The sequence below is a fragment of the Stegastes partitus genome, unplaced genomic scaffold (assembly GCF_000690725.1).
Source record: "Stegastes partitus isolate 25-593 unplaced genomic scaffold, Stegastes_partitus-1.0.2 Scaffold228, whole genome shotgun sequence".
Lineage (NCBI taxonomy): Eukaryota > Metazoa > Chordata > Actinopteri > Pomacentridae > Stegastes > Stegastes partitus.
The window spans coordinates 55191-74038 of record NW_007577959.1 but is presented as its reverse complement, the minus strand read 5'-3'; the positions used below and the strand labels follow the sequence as shown (position 1 = coordinate 74038).

The 18848-nt window shown below is 43.0% G+C and overlaps 1 protein-coding gene across 4 annotated transcripts in view; it reads left to right on the top strand.

Moving 5' to 3' along the window:
- The window catches only part of herc2 (HECT and RLD domain containing E3 ubiquitin protein ligase 2), a 57559-nt gene extending 41210 nt beyond the window's left edge, over positions 1-16349 (top strand). For all 4 annotated transcript variants that reach the window (XM_008281257.1, XM_008281254.1, XM_008281255.1 and 1 more), the window contains exons 65-91: positions 387-558; positions 862-1048; positions 1691-1834; positions 1920-2111; positions 2222-2375; positions 2502-2609; positions 2696-2827; positions 2991-3149; positions 3312-3430; positions 4610-4735; positions 4830-4985; positions 5095-5409; positions 5516-5730; positions 5878-6055; positions 6146-6307; positions 8017-8108; positions 8191-8330; positions 8511-8698; positions 8862-9059; positions 9185-9268; positions 10559-10700; positions 10784-10978; positions 11244-11356; positions 13045-13235; positions 13314-13419; positions 13506-13718; positions 15398-16349. In XM_008281257.1, coding sequence (XP_008279479.1) covers positions 387-558; positions 862-1048; positions 1691-1834; positions 1920-2111; positions 2222-2375; positions 2502-2609; positions 2696-2827; positions 2991-3149; positions 3312-3430; positions 4610-4735; positions 4830-4985; positions 5095-5409; positions 5516-5730; positions 5878-6055; positions 6146-6307; positions 8017-8108; positions 8191-8330; positions 8511-8698; positions 8862-9059; positions 9185-9268; positions 10559-10700; positions 10784-10978; positions 11244-11356; positions 13045-13235; positions 13314-13419; positions 13506-13718; positions 15398-15670 — 4454 coding nt within the window. In that variant the 3' untranslated portion in view covers positions 15671-16349. The remainder of the gene's footprint in view (positions 1-386; positions 559-861; positions 1049-1690; positions 1835-1919; positions 2112-2221; positions 2376-2501; positions 2610-2695; positions 2828-2990; positions 3150-3311; positions 3431-4609; positions 4736-4829; positions 4986-5094; positions 5410-5515; positions 5731-5877; positions 6056-6145; positions 6308-8016; positions 8109-8190; positions 8331-8510; positions 8699-8861; positions 9060-9184; positions 9269-10558; positions 10701-10783; positions 10979-11243; positions 11357-13044; positions 13236-13313; positions 13420-13505; positions 13719-15397) is intronic.
- Positions 16350-18848: the final 2499 nt, after the last annotated feature.

Sequence of the window (18848 nt, the reverse complement as noted above, 5' to 3'; positions counted from 1 at the left end):
TAATGATGATTTTACAAAATCTTTGGTTATGATGAATACCACGAGCATTAGCAACCTGTCTAATTTTGAATGGATTTGATTTAGTCTTTCATTAGAGTTTAACATTTCATACCTTCATCAGTATCAACATTCTGTGTCAGTGGTGCAAAAAGCATGGTCACATTTTTGTAGTATTTCACAGCAGGTTTTTAAGTGATGTTAATTTTATGTCAGCTACTACTGAAGAGAACAGCTTTTAATATCTGTGGCAGATGTAGAGTAAATCTTTATCTCTGACTGGCCGTTGCAAAGAATTATTTCACTCCTGGAACTGGAAGCTGGAGTTGTTTTACGTTGCTTGACATCACTGACAGGGCGCCTCATTGTTTCGATGTTGTACACGGCAGGTGTCCAATCCGACAGTGACTCATCAGCGGCAAGCAACAAGATGAGTGGGCAGAGCAGCGTGAAGCCTAATCGACCCTCGCTGGCCAAGATTCTCCTCAGTCTGGATGGCAACCTGGCCAAACAGCAGGCTCTGTCTCACGTGCTGTCAGCCCTCCAAATCATGTATGCAAGGTATGCTGTGTTCACGGCTGGAAATATCCCATTGTCATGACACAAGAGACTCACAGGGCAAAAGTGCAGTTCCTTCGAGTGTGGGTCATTCAGAGTACAGGATAAGTAGCTCTACAATTTAGTGGGATTTCATGTGTGAAACCAGTTGAGACCTGCATTTGTTTAGCACCAGGTCATATTCTGCTGATGCTGGAGTTCTAAACATGAGATAGATGACCTCTAAATGTTTTATCTGCTGACTGACACTGGTTATTGTCACTCGTCGGTGTTACTGTTGACAGAATGCATTTTGTATTCCTCCAGGGACGCTGTGGTCGGTGCTCTGATGCCAGCCAGCATGATTCTGCCAGCAGAGTGTCCTTCCAGTTCACCTGTTCCCCCGTCAGACTCCTCATCCTCCTCCAGCGTGAGTGATGAAGAAGGTCCTCCCATCCCGCCTGAAGCTGAAGAGCGGGTCAGCCCTAATCCCTGGCAAGACAAGAAGGGGGAGGTCAGAAACACAATATACACTCCTTCTAGATTTACCATTAGACAAACAACATTCACTCTTATCCCTAAAAACTTAATTTATTAATGGCAGTGAAAGTGTTCTGATGCTAGTTTTTCGTCATTAAACTGCTGCCTCATCTGTATTTTTTGCTGATTTACTGCAAAGCGGTATCCACACAGTGTGCATTTTTATCCATGATGACCAGGTGTGCAGATGCAACCATCAGCAAACTACATTTGGGTCCATTTTTGGAGGCACCAGCAGATCTCATAGGTCTTTGATCATAATTACAACTTTTACTAAGTTTAAGCAACAACTTTGTCCATTTTGGGTGTTAGGTTACACAGCAGTCACTGGTGGTAGCAGTAGGTGCAGTTTCAGGCTTAATCAAACACTTGCTCAGCAGTTATAGAAATGAAACCAAAGTGTGTCTCTTTGCAGTTCCGCTCAACAAACTTAATCTTTATTTAAAGAGCTGCTCCAATGAAAATAACGTTTTTTTTACCTTGTTAACGTGTACATTTTGTGTTTTTTATAAGATATAATATACGTCATGAGTGAAATAAGCAAAGTTCGCTGCAGTCTGTTAGTTTGTTAATGAATAATTTGGTGATTGTGTTTATTGTGTGTCTGTGTGATCAGGTTCCCTCGTCAGAAGACGCCATCACTCCATCATCAGCTGTCACTCCCTCCGCCTGCGGAGCCTCCTCACGTCCTTTCATCCCTGTCACCGATGACCCCGGAGCAGCCAGCATCATAGCTGAGACCATGACGAAGACTAAAGAGGTTAGTTTGTCTAATGACAGGCAGAGTGTGCGCTAACCTCAGCTGAATGTATCTTACTCTGCCTTTTCTTTTTTTTTCCGCCCAGGACTCTGAGAGCCAGAGTAAAGTGGTTGGTCCAGAGCCTCAGTACCTGGACGAGTTCACGAGTCTGCTGGTGCCTGACGATACGAGAGTCATGGTGGACCTGCTCAAGCTGGCAGTGTCGTGTCGCTCTGGGGAGAAAGGCAAGGAGGTGCTGTCTGCCGTGCTGTCTGGCATGGGCACAGCTTATCCACAGGTAATGTGTGCTGTATTCTTTAATAGACAGGTGTGTGTGTGTGTGTGTGTGTGGAACCCTGCAATTTGTATTGTATGAAGTCAGCTGTTAACATTCACTGTCTTCTGCAGGTTGCGGACATGTTGCTGGAATTGTGTGTCACTGAATTGGAGGATGTGGCGACGGACTCGCAGAGCGGTCGTCTGTCCTCCCAGCCAGTTGTTGTAGAGAGCAGCCATCCATACACAGACGACACGTCTACGAGCGGCACTGTAAAGATCCCAGGTAAGAAAATAAATGAATCAGCTAGAAATTTGGGCACTTTAAAGAGCAAGATCATTTTTTGGATCATACAGGAGCTCGGTATAACAGATGTCTTGGATGTGGACAACAACTTACTTTGTTCTGTAGGTGCCGAGGGTCTGAGGATAGAGTTTGACCGACAGTGTTCAACCGAGAGACGTCATGACCCGCTAACCATCATGGATGGAGCCAACAGGATCGTGTCTGTCCGATCAGGTGACGAGAGCAAGACTTTTAGAAAAACATCATAAATTACAAGTGATGCCAAGGGACTGAAAAATTAATGATGCTGTGCATTTCAGGCCGAGAGTGGTCTGACTGGTCCAGTGAGTTAAGGATCCCAGGAGATGAACTCAAGTGGAAGTTTACCAGTGACGGTTCGGTTAACGGTTGGGGCTGGCGCTTCACTGTGTATCCCATCATGCCTGCAGCTGGTGAGTTGTGTTGAAAACATACCGCAATTTTCTGACACTAGTTGGGTTTTTTACTGTGTTGATACATTTCTCTTTGTCCACTTTAATACATGCAATTTGTCAGGAGGGAGTTGATTGTAATCATATGTTTATGACACTGACCATTTTTCGTGTATTTCTTCAGGTCCCAAAGACTTGCTGTCTGACCGCTGTATCTTGTCCTGCCCCTCAATGGACTTGGTCACGTGTCTCTTGGACTTCAGGCTTAACTTTGCTTCCAACAGGAGCATCGTTCCACGTCTCGCTGCTTCCCTCGCTGCTTGTGCCCAGCTTAGTGCACTAGGTACAGTATTTTTCTGGTTCACCATGATTAGGCATTAACAAAGTCCAAATAAAGATGAAATTTACTAACCTTTTCCCCGCTAGGAATGAAATTATTATTTAAATAAAAGGTCTATATTTCTCAATGAAATATTGATGTTGAATTTTATTTTGTTGCATATAGCTGCTGGACACAGGATGTGGGCTCTGCAGAGGCTACGAAAGCTTCTGACCACAGAGTACGGTCAGTCCATCAACATTAACAGACTACTGGGGGACAGCGAAGGCGAGGCTCGCTCTATGGTGAGTACAGTACGATACTTAGTATAAAAAGTACTTGCCAAGTACTTTGAGTAAAATAATTTTTGTGTATATATCATGGTAAGTTATATAATTGTGTACAATATGTATGACAGTTCCTGCAATAATATAATGCAGCTTGCAACATAGCTGTTACAATTGCACTGTTTGGTTACGCTTATTAATGTTGAGCATATTTCAAACATGGGAATTTTTGGTCTTAATATAATTTCTGGTAAAGTAATGGATCAACTTATCAGCTGGCCGATTAATTATACTGATTAAATGCCTTTTCGATACCAGCTTCGTGAGACAATCAACACAAAATGTCTGCTGACACATCTGTTGATCTGAGAGAGCATGTTAGGTATACGTATGTCCAAATTTATGGAACTTTTCACAGCAAAGTATAACAATTTGACATTAGCCGCTATACAGAGACGTAGTGTTACTGGATGAGCTAAGATCACCAGCAGGACAGCACATTTACAAGTGACACAAAACCTTCCACTAGTAGGAGTTTTCTTGGTAAAGTTTAGTTTTCTGGTTACCTGTGGACATTTGTTTGTTTTTTTTTTTTCATTATTAAAATGTAAAATAAATGCACTGCTGACAGAGTGCAGATCTACTGAAGCAAACAAAGACAATAATTGTTTTAATAAAATGACAAATGTTCATTTAAGTTCAGAAGTGTTGTCCACTGATCTGATCATTCACCGTGTACCGTACAAACAAATATATTCAGATGATTAAGTAACATGCAACAGAACTTGAATTTGTTGTGTTAATATTTGATTGTAGAGCACTTAGGCACTGATCAGTTGCATTGCTTTTGCTGACTTCAGTTGTTTTTCTGTTCATTATTTTCTATTTTCAGGAGTTGACATGATTTTTGACTGTTTATTTGACGTGTGTTTGTTCCTGATCTTTCTTGATCTGTTTTTCCACAAACAGTGACTATGTCAAAGTGCCTTTCTTATGATGTCTTCAGTATAAACAATTTTGAGTGTTTGAAACATAATGAGAGACATAACGTTATTCATGTTGTGCAGTCGGAACAGGGCATAGTAATGACAAAAATGAATAAAAACAGAAATACTTGGTTGAGAGCAAAGCCATTATTTAAAAAAATGAGACCTATATTTTTAACAATGAAGTAACTGATAATCTATTTTCTTTCAGAGCTTCACAGGCAGTGCACTGGCTGCTCTTGTAAAAGGGCTTCCAGAGGCTCTCCAGAGGCAGTATGAGTATGAAGACCCCATCGTCAGGGGAGGGAAGCAGCTGCTTCACAGTCCATTTTTCAAGGTACTCAGTTGTTTCTTTGCCTCCTCTATGGCTCCAGGGGTTGATAGGTTTTGTATCTAGTTTTCTCAAAGGCTAATTGTAACATTCTGTCCAGGTTTTGGTAGCTCTTGCCTGTGACCTCGAGCTTGACACTTTACCCTGCTGTGCTGAGACCCATAAGTGGGCCTGGTTCCGCCGCTACTGCACCGCCTCCCGAGTGGCCGTAGCTCTGGACAAGAGGACCTCTCTACCGAGGCCCTTCCTGGATGAGGTGAGTGTGCCAGGCGGTGCTGTTCGTTTCAGCCTTCACTTTTCTTCATCACTCTTTGACCTAACCATGTTCCTAATCCATTTTCCTTTGTTGCTTTATCCCTTTGAAGGTTACAAAGAAGATTCGAGAGCTCATGGCAGATCACGAGAGCATGAATGGACTTCACGAGAGCCACGACTTGTTCAAGCGTGAGCACGACGAGCAGCTCGTACAGTGGATGAACCGGCGCCCAGACGACTGGACGCTCTCTGCCGGGGGCAGCGGTACCATCTATGGCTGGGGCCACAACCACCGAGGGCAACTGGGGGGCATTGAGGGGGCAAAGGTCAAAGTACCCACACCCACTGAAGCCCTCGCCACACTGCGGCCTGTCCAGCTTATTGGAGGGGAGCAGACTCTGTTTGCTGTCACTGCTGATGGAAAGGTCTCAACTCCCTTTGCTTTTATCAAACAGAAGATAATCTGTGTGAACTTCATGCTGCACAGTTTCCAGGAAATTGTAAAATAACCTATTTTATCTTGATCCTCAGCTGTATGCAACGGGATACGGAGCAGGGGGCAGACTGGGTATTGGCGGCACTGAGTCCGTGTCCACCCCGACTTTACTGGAGTCCATCCAGCACGTCTTCATCAGGAAGGTGGCTGTGAACTCTGGAGGGAAGCACTGCCTTGCCCTGTCCTCTGAGGGAGAGGTGTACTCCTGGGGAGAGGCTGAGGATGGAAAACTTGGCCACGGGAACAGAAGGTTACATCAACTAAATAACACTTTCACCTTCAGTTTGCAGCTCATAACACACACAATGTCAATACAAGCCCATGTCACTATAAGAATTAAGGATTAAGACAGTGTGAAAAGTTTTTTGTAATAACCAGGCCTCCTTTTTGACTTCAGCCCCTGTGACCGTCCTCGTGTAATTGAGTCCCTGAGGGGAGTGGAAGTGGTTGATATTGCAGCTGGAGGAGCACACAGCGCCTGCATTACGGCCAGCGGAGAGCTCTTTACCTGGGGCAAGGGTCGCTACGGAAGACTGGGCCACGGGGACAGCGAGGACCAGCTCAAACCCAAGCTGGTGTGTGATCACTTGGCTCAGTTTCTCACAAGACTCCAAACTTTGTGCACTCAACATGAAACGAGTAACTGTCCGTGTGGTTTTATCTAGGTGGATGCACTGCAGGGTCACAGGGTCATTGATGTGGCCTGCGGCAGCGGGGATGCCCAGACGCTGTGTCTAACTGATGATGACATGGTCTGGTCCTGGGGAGATGGGGACTATGGCAAATTGGGCCGCGGAGGCAGTGACGGCTGCAAAATCCCCATGAAGGTAAGACAGATTATACAGCAGTGTGTACTTGAGGTCAGCAAAGGCATCACTTTATATTTGTGAGTTGTTGTTTTTTCTCTGAAACTAAAGTATCGAGTTTAGCAAAGACTATCAATCTTTAAATGGGTTTTCTCTTTCCTTTAAGATGAATAAGCTCAACTATTAGTTACACATTTAGGGACTGTTGGCTCAAAAATGTAGACAGAGAGGTGGAGTTGGGGTTTAAGTAACAAAATGACTTTTTTGGGAACACTGTCAAACTCAGCTAGAATCTCTGACACGCATGATACCTGTAGTAAGAGTGGTGCTCACAGTGTTGGTTTTGCTACGTAGGATTGTTTGGAATGTAGCTAAGCAGATATATTAGCCTTGTTTCCGTAACATATGTGTAGGTGCCCTGACTAGAAAATGGCAACATACGGAGAAAAAAAAGTTCCTTTTACACTCTCTTGAGGTTTTTGACTTTTTCAAAAGCCTGAATGTGCTTCATGAGACATCACAACACCTTTTTTTGAATGAGTTCTGACGCACCGAGCATTTGAGTCATATGATTGATCAGCTGGTTCCACCTCCAGACAGCATGAAACTTTCCTAAGAATAATTCTAATTTGATCTAAAACTGTTTCTGAAGACCTTCCTCTATATACAAGGTTTTTTACTCATTCATTACAGCCATGTGTAACATAATTTATATCGCCACCTTCTGGTGATACTGCACAGCCTCGTTTTTTTTTTTCACTCCAAAGCAGTCAGTGGAAATGAGCCTAATAAGCTTTTTGGGGACACTTCAAGCGTTTTTACTTGCCAACCTAATTAGCCAAATTGCTCTATAAATCTGCATCAAAAGCTTGCTTTTGCAGAGTATTCAATCTTTTTAAACTGATTAGTTTATACTTAAACAAGGCAACAGACTTAGCATGCACCTGCCTATATTTATGATTTCTGAAAATAGAACTACTCCAACTAGTGATTCCAGCACGGACCTAGCGTAGCCCATTAGGGTGGCTAAGTTCAAAGTTGCGAAAATACACGGGTGTTGACATGTCGTCTGTTCTTCCCGATGCCAATCGTGCCTATCGTGTGGACCAGTAAACATAGCTTAGCCTAACTAGATACAACACAGATATAAGGCCAAGTCATGCCTCGAAGTATCTGTTGGGGAAAGTAGGTCAGAACAAAAGATTGGTGTTACGTCTGTTGTAGGGTCCTATGATGTTACGCTGATACAGGTTGATACTCATTGCAGGCCCTAACGATAAATCTGATTTTTTTTTTTAACATGAATGCCAGGTTTTTATTGGAATGCCTACCCAGCTTTCGGTACAAATAAACATAAACAAAATATATTGAATACATAAATGGCAGCTACAAAGTTACAAATCAGTGTCAACACGTCAGTCGTTCAAGTTTATCTCAATTTGTTTCAGCAGAACAGTGGACTTTCCTTTAAGCTGTTCTCTGTGCAACAATCAGAACAACACGATCTCACTAGAGCACCAGCTGTACTAATGGGATGTTTGTGTTCAAAATCTTGCTTATTGCACCTTTAAATAGATGCTGCTTTCAAAAATGTAACACGACTCAATAAGACCAATGTCCTTGAGGCATAATGTGCTGTATCTGCATTGTGGGGAAACGAATAATAGCTGAGCGATTTCAAGGTTTTCTTATCCACATGATTCAAAAAAAATATTGTTTTCTATCTTTAGATTGACTCCCTCACCGGCCTCGGAGTGGTCAAAGTGGAGTGTGGCTCTCAGTTTTCAGTAGCTCTTACTAAGTCTGGAGCAGTGTACACATGGTATGTACAGAGAAGATCTGACATGTTTGTGTGTGTGTTAGTGATGAGTGGGCTCACTGTGTGTGTGCTGTGTGCCTTGAAGGGGGAAGGGCGACTACCATCGACTGGGCCACGGCTCAGATGACCATGTTCGACGACCCAGACAGGTGCAGGGGCTACAAGGGAAAAAAGTCATCGCCATCGCCACGGGGTCACTGCACTGTGTGTGCTGCACAGAGGATGGTAAGAAGAACTTTTTAATGCATCATCCTGCTTTTTGTGCTTGATCCACACAGGTGTATTGTTCTGCTTATTGCAGATACACTTTCTTTTTGCCATTTGTTATCATTGAGTCCCAACAGTGCAGCTTAGTTAGGCTGGATTGCAGCTTCACAAAAGGCTTTGTTGTTGTGTTTGGCTCAGGAGAAGTATACACATGGGGCGACAACGATGAGGGCCAACTTGGAGATGGTACCACTAATGCCATCCAGAGGCCTCGGTTAGTCGCTGCGCTGCAGGGCAAGAAAATCAACAGGGTAGCCTGTGGTTCTGCTCACACTCTTGCCTGGTCCACCAGCAAGCCCACTAATGCTGGAAAATTGCCTGCACAGGTACTGTACTTGCTATGAAAGCAACTTCTCTGGCCACAGCTTCCAATAGGTGGCAGTAATGTTTTGCAGACACAAGCATCATTAAATCAAAGCCACTTTCTGAACATCAAATGTCCATCCCTGCAAGCTGTTGATCTTTAAATGTCTGTATGGTGTGTTTAAGGTTCCCATGGAGTACAACCACCTGCAGGAGATCCCCATCATGGCCCTGAGGAACAGGCTGCTGCTGCTGCATCACATCTCCGAGCTCTTCTGCCCGTGCATACCCATGTTTGACCTGGAGGGTCGACTGGGTCAGACGGGCCACGGCCCCTCGGTGGGCTTTGACACACTCAGAGGGATCCTCATCTCCCAGGGCAAGGTGGGACACAGTGGCACTCAAAAACACAAACATGCATATAAAACAACAGAATATGTAGCCTCAAGAAATTAATTGGTATTTGTTTGACTGGTTCTAAAAGATTATCTTTTTTGATCTGTGAACAGGAAGCAGCTTTTCGGAAGGTGGTTCAAGCCACAATGGTGAGAGACAGACAGCACGGACCGGTGGTGGAGCTGAACAGGATACAGGTACAACTGCAAACAACACAAGTTAAGCCTCTGTTCACTCATAGTAAGAGAATCAGTTCCGACTTAGAACCAGCAACTTGCTGATGCTTCTGTCACCCACTGACTGGCAGAGACTCACTTCACACAACAAACCTGTTAGTCAGTGTCACCTCCTTCATTAAAGAGGATCTGCAGTCAAACCGTAAGTGTGACAGTAAGAATATTAAGTCATATAATCAGTAAGTGTTTGCAGAGATGAGAAGTTGTGGAAGAAGTACTTGTGTCTTTTATTAGATTAGATTCAATTTTTGCACTAAGACAATAAAATGCAGTTCAGCATCTTACCAGAAGGGCAAAGGAGCGGTAAAGAACATTATGCCAAAGTATAAACAGTATGCACACTATGGACAGAGAGGTATGAACACACCAAGTATATAAATATAATAGCTGTGGATACAATATAAAGATAGATAAATGTACATGTACAGGTCTGGATAAATTGCAGTATAAGAGCATGAACAGTATGAGATTTATGCAGCATATAATACACTGTACCAACAATATAAATGTTTTGAACTGTGTGAACAGTGTATCGGTATTGAACAAAAGTACTTATCCTATACTTTGAAAGTCCTGCAGTGAAATGTTACTTAAAGTACATGTGTATCAGTGTAATCAGGAAAATATTCTAGGGTATTCAAAGAAAAATTACTGGGACAGTTATACTATAACACAGTATATTATGTCATTAGATGTAAAAGCAGGATTTTAGTCTTGTACTACCTCTAACCCCCTCCCCTCAAAATATCTGAGTCAAGACTCATCAAGATCCAGAATCGATAAGCAGAACCATGAAAGTATAAATATTATCCAGTCCTACTCATTATCAGCGTCTCAATCAGTTTTATTTCCTTTCAAGTCTCCTGCCCTCCCTCTCACTCTACTTCCCTCCCCTCCCCCTTTCGCTGTGAGGCTACGTTCCAGACTGACTCCTGAGCATTACATGTGATGTCTTTCATAAGGGGATTTTTTCGTGGTGTGTGATCTGCACTCCTTCCTGTCTGATGGGAGTCCTGCTCTCAGTTTTACACTTTCCTCAACATAGAGTCTTGACTTAGCCCGCTGCCTCGCCCCGTCACCTGCCCTCCCCCCACCTTGTAACTGTATCTGTGGAGGGCAGAGCTGTCATATCCAGCCGTTCATGCACATCAGCCCTTCTTCTCCATCTAGGAGGAAGTAATTAAGCACAGACGGAGACAAATCAAACCATAATCTCTTCCCCCCCACCCTTGTTTTTTCTTCACCCTGCAGGTGAAGCGTTCCCGCAGCAAAGGGGGCTTGGCAGGTCCCGACGGAACCAAGTCCGTATTTGGTCAGATGTGTGCCAAAATGAGTTCGTTCAGCCCGGACAGCCTGCTGCTTCCTCACCGAGTGTGGAAGGTTAAATTTGTAGGTAGGTGTCCACCCCATCCTCACGAATCTCTTCCCTGCTTCCCCCCCTCATATGTTTTAATTACACATGCTTTTTTCCTCAAGGGGAGTCCGTAGACGACTGCGGCGGAGGCTACAGTGAGTCTATTGCTGAAATGTGTGAGGAGCTGCAGAACGCTTTGACTCCCCTGCTCATCGTCACCCCCAACGGTCGCGACGAGTCGGGCGCCAACAGGGACTGTTTCCTGCTCAACCCCGCAGCCAAGTCCCCTCTTCACATGAGCATGTTCCGCTTCCTAGGTATAATCCAGTTAATCTCCCAGTCAGGTCTGGGGTGTTAATCCTAGATAAACAAAAACTGAAAATTAGTTTTTAATTTAAAAAGTACAAATAGTTCATGTGCATTTTTTTTGCTGATAAAACACCTGACCTGCACTGTTAAGCATGCTTCCTTTTCATGCAGATTTGTCTTTTTGTTTGTTGAATGCACTTTCCACCACATGGTGACAGATGATTGCTCATGTCTGATCTGTGAGTAATGCGCTCTGCCTTGCTGCGTCTGCAGGAGTGCTCCTAGGTATTGCAATCCGGACTGGAAGCCCTCTGAGCCTGAATCTGGCAGAGCCTGTATGGAAACAGCTGGCAGGCATGAACCTGACCATCGCTGACCTCAGTGAGGTACGTACACAGTCCTGCACCTCAGCGCCCAAAAGGGCTCTCTGTATGTACTGATGAGGATTGACTAAGTGTGAAAATATAGCATTTTAAACACTGGGCCTCATGCCAGAGCTCTTTGTATGAGTGCATTTGTTCTGAAGTGTCATTTCGGAGTGATGAAAGAGATCTTTTTTTCTGGAAGTTTCTCGAGAGCGAACAGAATTTATTAGTGGTCCAGACCCATTAAATCAGTCAATAGCAGACATTCTGCAGCATTAATGAGAAACACTTGTTTGTATTATATTATGAGATGGTAAATACGACCGCAGAGAAGCACGAAATTACCGTTTCCTGACTTAATCACATGACCAAAGTGGCCCATTCCCTGACAGTGGAATGAGCATGAGCTGGTAAAAGCATAAATTGCAGCTCCATGACTCTAGAAAATCACAATCTCATAGATAATCAGCATTAAAGCGTTACTACAGAAAGTCAAATAGATGAACCCTGTCATAATACAGCCTCTTCATGTACATCAGTGCAGGATTCTGGTGGCTATGTTACGCTGTAGGGTGTCCCTTGAGGGAATGAGGGAATATCTTTTGGAAGAATTGTGTTGATCCCTCCAGTAGAGTCCTAGAGACTCCAAGAATCAGTGCTAAGGTGCACTTAAGCTGTTCTGGTGGCACACAGGGGCCCAGCAACTCATTAAGATGACTTGCGTTGGTTTTTCCTTTAATTTGTCACCTGTCTGTAGTTAATCCAGTTACTAAAAACTGTCTTTTTTTGACCCTTCAAAGAAGGGGTGGTAGCAGTGGGGCTATTTGCAAGATTTTAGGGGCCTAACAGTCAGATCTTCTCATGGACAGATGGTATTCTCAAATTTAAAGTTTATGACAGTTTGTGCAGCTAAGAGAGTTTGGAGAATCTGATGAGGAACACTCGTAAAAACAAACCTCAGAGAAATGAGTAAGAAGGGTTTCGGAATATGAAAATGTTCACATGTGAAGCCCTTCCTCTAATGATGAACTTTTTAAAGCAGTGTTTTTAACCTTCTGTCATACATGTAACTTTACAGGACCTATACTTGTCTCTAACATCTCTGCCCTCCAGCTAGAAAAAGGAACGTCTCTCTTTGTCAGATATTGCATAACTTTCTCAACCCTCACGGTGTGGATTATAACCTGCTAAAAGAACACATTCCTATACATTCCTCCTCAGATTAAAATGTAAGCACATCAGCTCACTGCTCTCTAATGGTACCAAGCTCTCGAGACATTTCTGGAAAGTCACAATGTACCTTCCCCTTGGAAATCTATATTAATTTCAGTGAAAGAGCCGCAACCTTGACTTTTGCCAAAGAGATAGTGTGAGTCCACTCCTGCCCTCACGCTCTGATCATGAGCTCCTGAACCTTCTTTGGAAGACTAGTGGAATGCAAAAAAAGGGCCTTTTGACTCACAAAGCTGCTCTTGTTGTGTGGTTTTGCCCCTGAGATATTAAAAAGGTTAGATTGTTGATGAATTCAGCACAAGACTGGAAAGAGTGGATTGCTGGGAAGCGCACGGGAACTGTGTTGTGGGCATGAGTGCGCTCAAACAGATGCTTTTATACACACAAATAATAATAAACTATAGTTCATTAAGAGAGAAATCAATGCAGTACTTTTGTTTCGATATCCACCAATGAATTTGCTGTGTTCTTCTCAGGTTGATAAGGATTTTATTCCCGGCTTGATGTACATCCGCGACAACGAGGCGACTGCTGAGGAGTTTGAGGCCATGACGCTTCCCTTCACAGTGCCCAACGCCAGCGGTCAGGACATCCAGCTCAGCTCTAAGTATTCCCACATCACCCTGGAGAACCGAGCAGAATACGTCCGCCTGGCCATTAACTACAGGTGAAAAAGCGTGCCAAGTGAACACAAATACATTTGCAGTTGCGTCTGTGCTTACACCTCTCTTTTCTCAACCTCCAGACTCCACGAGTTTGACGAGCAGGTATCTGCAGTCCGCGAGGGAATGGCTCGAGTGGTTCCTGTTCCTCTGCTGTCACTTTTCACCGGTTACGAGCTGGAAACGATGGTGAGCAAGAGCAGTTTCAGGTTAAAAAATTACCTCTGTCCTCCAGCTGTGTGCAGGTTTTACAGCAGATGTTTTCCTCTCTTCAGGTGTGTGGAAGCCCAGACATCCCGCTCCACCTTCTGAAGTCGGTGGCCACCTATAAGGGAGTGGAGCCGACGGCACCGCTCATCCAGTGGTTCTGGGAAGTGATGGAGTCCTTCTCCAACACAGAGAGGTCTCTCTTCCTGAGGTTCGTCTGGGGTCGCACACGTCTGCCACGAACCATCGCTGACTTCAGGGGACGGGATTTTGTTGTGCAGGTGAGAAGTGGAAATCTGTCAGAGTATAGATGACCTGTGGACGTTTTGAGCTCTTGTCCGGATTTTTTTTTTTAAGGAGTGGGTCCTCATGTGTTTGAATGGTGCACACTCACACTAGTGTTCTGTGTACGGATGCATATTTTGAATAATTTTCTTGGCAGCTTTCCAATCAATAGTCGATCAATCAATAAGATGAAATGAACTCAGTGGGTATCATTCCATGTCCTGATGCAACTTTTTTTGTTACATGAAATGAACTGCTCTAATGGCAATGAGAATCTGGACCACTGTATTGATGGTGTAGTGCAGGGGTGCCCAATCCAGCATGTTTTAGGTGGTTCCTTCTTCCAACACACCTGAGTCACATGATCAGGATCGTTATCAGGCTTCTGCAGAGCTTGATGATGAGCTGATCATTTGAATCAGGTGTGTTGGAAGAGGGAAACATCTGAAACTTGCAGGATAGGGGCTCTCGAGGACCAGGATTGGACACCCCTGGCGTAGTGCATTCTGCTAGCTCCGGCCAGTAGGCATTAACAGTTTTGACATATTTTGAAAGAAATATGGCAGTGTGTCAACAAAGGGAAACAGGAGACTGCAAACATACATGTAAGCAACAGGTACATCTCATTTGTCTCATCTTCTCTGCACTTGCGAGAGATTCAAGGAAGCAAAGTGAAAATAATCGAGGAAATCTATTTTTGGTAAAAGGAGACTTTCTTTGTTTTAGGGTCTAACCTGAGGCTAAATGAGTTTCTCTTGCTGCAGCATAGTTCGGTCAGCAGCAAATATTGGTGCATGTGCACAGATATATAAAAAAAAAAATTCTAATTATATTGAAGTCACACTATTGCTTCTTTCGCTATGTTTTTGTTTCTATGTTTATAAGTTTTGTTAAGTGACTGTTGGTCATAGCTGAGACATCAGAGGCTCTACGATTGTGTTGAGGAGTGTACAAGTTTTAGTTTATGACTCTTTTTTTTTTTATTTATTTTTTTTTTTAGTGCAAATGTTTTATTTTGGGTGTTTTTAAATGGGACATAAAACAAACAGATTTTCATGAAATATCACATTTTTAAGTTTAGATTTGGTTCATTTTCCCAAATGGAAACTGCACCTCAGATGAGTAGTTTAAGGACCTTTAGAAAGGGGAAAATCCAACAACAATTCTTACTGTTTTGTTTGGTTTTTGGCTCCAGTAAGTTGTATTATTTTGGCAATTTTTACAAAAGAATCATTTTTCAAGATCTTAGTCTAGACATTAATTAAAAGCCAAATGTGAGTCATTCCTGTAGCACACCTGGGTTATATTTTTCTCTCCATAATGATATGGTGTTAAAGCAGCACTGAGGAAGTCTAAATAAAGCAGCCTGTCTGCCTAATAATAGACCTACGCTAAGGTTGGTCTCATGCATCTTCGGTAATCCAGCCTCGCTCCTCTGAGCAGGAATCTGAACACTGAAACACCCTTCATGATGGTGAACCAGAGGACTTGCAAACATCAAATAAAGAATCCCATTGTTCTTCCAAATATTAGCTTTGTGAAACGTGATCATCAGGCCTTAAGATGTGTTTTAATGAGAAACGGTGAATGCTCCGCAAGGTGCTTTTAAATTCAGAGTTATTTGTTTTGTAGACTCTCAGTGCTTTAATATGGTCCTGATCTTGTTTGTCTCCAGGTGCTGGATAAGTACAACCCCCCTGACCACTTCCTGCCAGAGTCCTACACATGTTTCTTCCTGCTCAAGCTGCCCAGGTACTCCTGTAAACAGGTGCTGGAAGAGAAACTGAAATACGCTATTCACTTCTGCAAGTCCATCGACACCGACGACTACGCCCGCATTGCCCTGTCCGGGGAGCCAGCGGCCGATGACAGCAGTGAGGACTCCGACAATGAGGACGCCGACTCCTTCGCTTCAGACTCCACCCAGGACTACCTAACAGGACACTGAGCCTTTTGTCAAAGCAGAGCTGCCACAGAGAGACTGCGTTAATCTCACCTGGTAATGCAAACGTTCAAACAGCGTTCAGCGAAGACCCAAACGTCTGTGGCGGGTGAAATGTGCAATGAGCTTTAAAAGCATTATAAGCTAAAGAGAGGAACAAACACAGGTTTGTTCTGATGTAGTTTCTTTAAAATAAAGTGGGGTGATCAGCTGCACATGTGATTGTTGTGTTACATGAGATTTATGTATATTATTACAGTTACAGAATTAAAAAAAGAAGAAAAAAAAAAGGCTTCAGCCTAGCACTGTGGTAGATTTCTCCCTCTGGTTTGTGTGAATTACCTGTCCTTAGATTGTATATAGAAAAATTGATGTGCGACAAAACAGTAGTATTACTTTTGTTTCTTGGTAATAGCCATGTTTCTTTATAAAAAATAAATAAAACAAACATTTTTAACTTAAAAAGAAAAGTCAGTGTTTCTCACCCGGCTCACATCAGTCAGAGCCCACTGAAGGGTCATTTTAAGATTCCTGTATTTACCCCCAACCCCCCACCATGTTTGTTCACTGTCTCCTTAAAGAATGTATATAATATGATTGTGCCATGTATTCACAGAAGGTCTCATTCCTGCATATTAAATGTTAATACATTTCTGTTAATAAATACAATGAAAAATGAAAAGCACAGTCTAATGTTTGGTTGTTTTTTTTGTTTGTTTTTTAAGGCTGCAACATTTGATGCTGGACTGACGTGTTCTGCGATGATTTTTGTTATTTTTCTAATTTTGTCTTATGAGAAAGGCTTTTAGAAAAAAACAAATACGTCACCACCTGTGCAGGAGTTAGTGCATCCAGTGATGCACAAACTTATTCTGGTCCATGGCAAATTTAGATTTATAGTGAATTTTATTTGATCAATATGTTTTTCCTGAATGGAAATCACAGACAAGTGACAAACTACAGGAGGACATTCTATTAGATATGTTCATGATGAACTCTAGATGTTTTTCTTCACATTTTTACTTAAAATCCATCCATCCATTTTCTATACACCGTTTTATCCTCTGTAGGGTCGTGGGGGGCTGGATCCATCCTAGCTGACTAAAAATTGCATGTCAAAAATGATTCATCTCAGTAATCAATAGTAAAGCTGACCACGTTGCCACTACGTTGCTCTAACAGTTCTTATAATTACTAACAAGCTTCTTGCATGTCCTTACTTGGAGTTTGTTCCAGTTGTCTTTTGTGTTGATCTGCAGGTCTTTGAGGTTGGAAGACTTCATTGCCATCACTCTGGTCTAAAGTTCTGTCCACAGATTTTTGATGGATTCGGGTCTGGACTGGTTGGACTGCTCCCAAACATTCATATTGTTTCCTGTTAACTGTTTCTCAACCACTTTGGTTGAATGTTTCAGATCACTGTCTTGTTTTTCTGCAGACTGCCTGATGTTTTCCTCCAGAATTTTACTAATCTTTTCCCTATGATGCTGTTTACTTTGACAGGATTATCGTCTGAAAAAGACCCTCAGAAGTATTTCACTCAAATGCTTGACGATAAGGAGAGTAGTCCTGAGTTCAATGTTTTACCTTTCATTCACCAAACAGAAGCCACATTTCTGTGACAAAACCTCCATTTCCATCTCATCTGACGACAGAACTGATGACCAACAGCTTCTTTCTTTGTCCAGGTGAGCTTTTGCAAAGGTTAGATGAGCTTTTTGTGCACCTCCGTTTGAGAATTAGAGTATCCTTGGTCTGCCAGCCTTGTTCAGTGTCTGCTGGAGTGTCTGTTTTGAGATGCTCAGATTCATCAGGATGCTCTTTGTGTTGGTCCTTGGGTTCTTCATGGCCTCTACCAGTCTTGCCAGCACAGGGTCACTGTAGCTACTGACACTCGGATCCATCTTGGATAAGGCTGTATAGCCTTTCTTGCCGTGTGAGCAGCAACAACAGCTCTCTCACAACGATGGACTAGCAAGTAGCAGCCTCACAAGCCTGCTTGGAGACCTACTGCATCATCTGTTCTCAGTACGTAGTATATGAGAATGCTGCAGAACATTATAGAAATGACCAGAATCGTTTGTAATGATATAGAAGCTGCATTTCCTCATGTATGTGGCCATTTTAAAGGGTATGAATACCTCTGAACATTGCATTTTTATTGACAATGTTTTTAGCGAACACACAGTTAAAGTTCAATTACATCACAGACAGATTTACTGTTAATTAAAAATGGACCTTTTGGTGTTTTGGGTTTAACTGCAGATCTCCAGTTTAAATCCTGACCCGTCAGATCATGTGCTGCATGTCATCCTCCACTCTGACCCCCAGTTTCCGGTCTCTCTTCACTGCTCCTGTCAAATGCAGGCAAAAAAAAGCCCCAACATAAAGCTTTAAAAAGAAAAAACAAATGCAATACAAAGTAATACAAGCAGACATCAAAATGACATGTCATTTCCTGGATTTCTTTCTCTGGCTACATAAATCTTTATCAGACATCGTAGCCTGGATTAAGGTTGTTGTTTAATGTGTTTGCAAAGAGTTTAAAGGCTGCTCTTCTCATGGAACCACTGTGCAGATTTTTATTTCTCCAAACTAGGTCATTTGGATTTCATCCATCTTTTCATCAGGCGGGTACTTTAGCCGGAATTAAATCTGAATCACTCTTTGATTTCTTTAAGAATCTCCTTTAATATACGTCACAAAGGCTGCAGGAGGACGGTGCTGGAGCTTTACCTTGATGGTGGTCAACACTGTCACCCTGAAGGGATTAAAGAAATCTCCAGTAATTACCTCTGTGACATGTTTTTGTCAGCTGTTTTCGGGGATCGTGAGGGCCGGCGCCTCCCTCACGTGCTGGGAAGAAGGTGATGTTATGTTGGGGGGGTCTGTTAGACTCATAGTGTCTTTAGTTGTAGTAACCTCCTGTAAGTCTTCCACATCCACTCCTCTACCTCGTAAACTCATGCATACTTCCGCGGAGTCACGAGAGGGAGAAAAAAAAATCCCTCTGTTTTATGAAGGCTTGATTTGGCTTAAAAATCATTCACATTCTTTGTAGACTTAGTGCTCCCCCCCCAGTAATAACCACAAAGTACATTATGCTGGTGGGAGTCAGGTGCTTCAACAGAGACCAGGCTGAAGGCAGGGAGAGGAAAGAACAGCCTCCTTCATCTACAGTTAG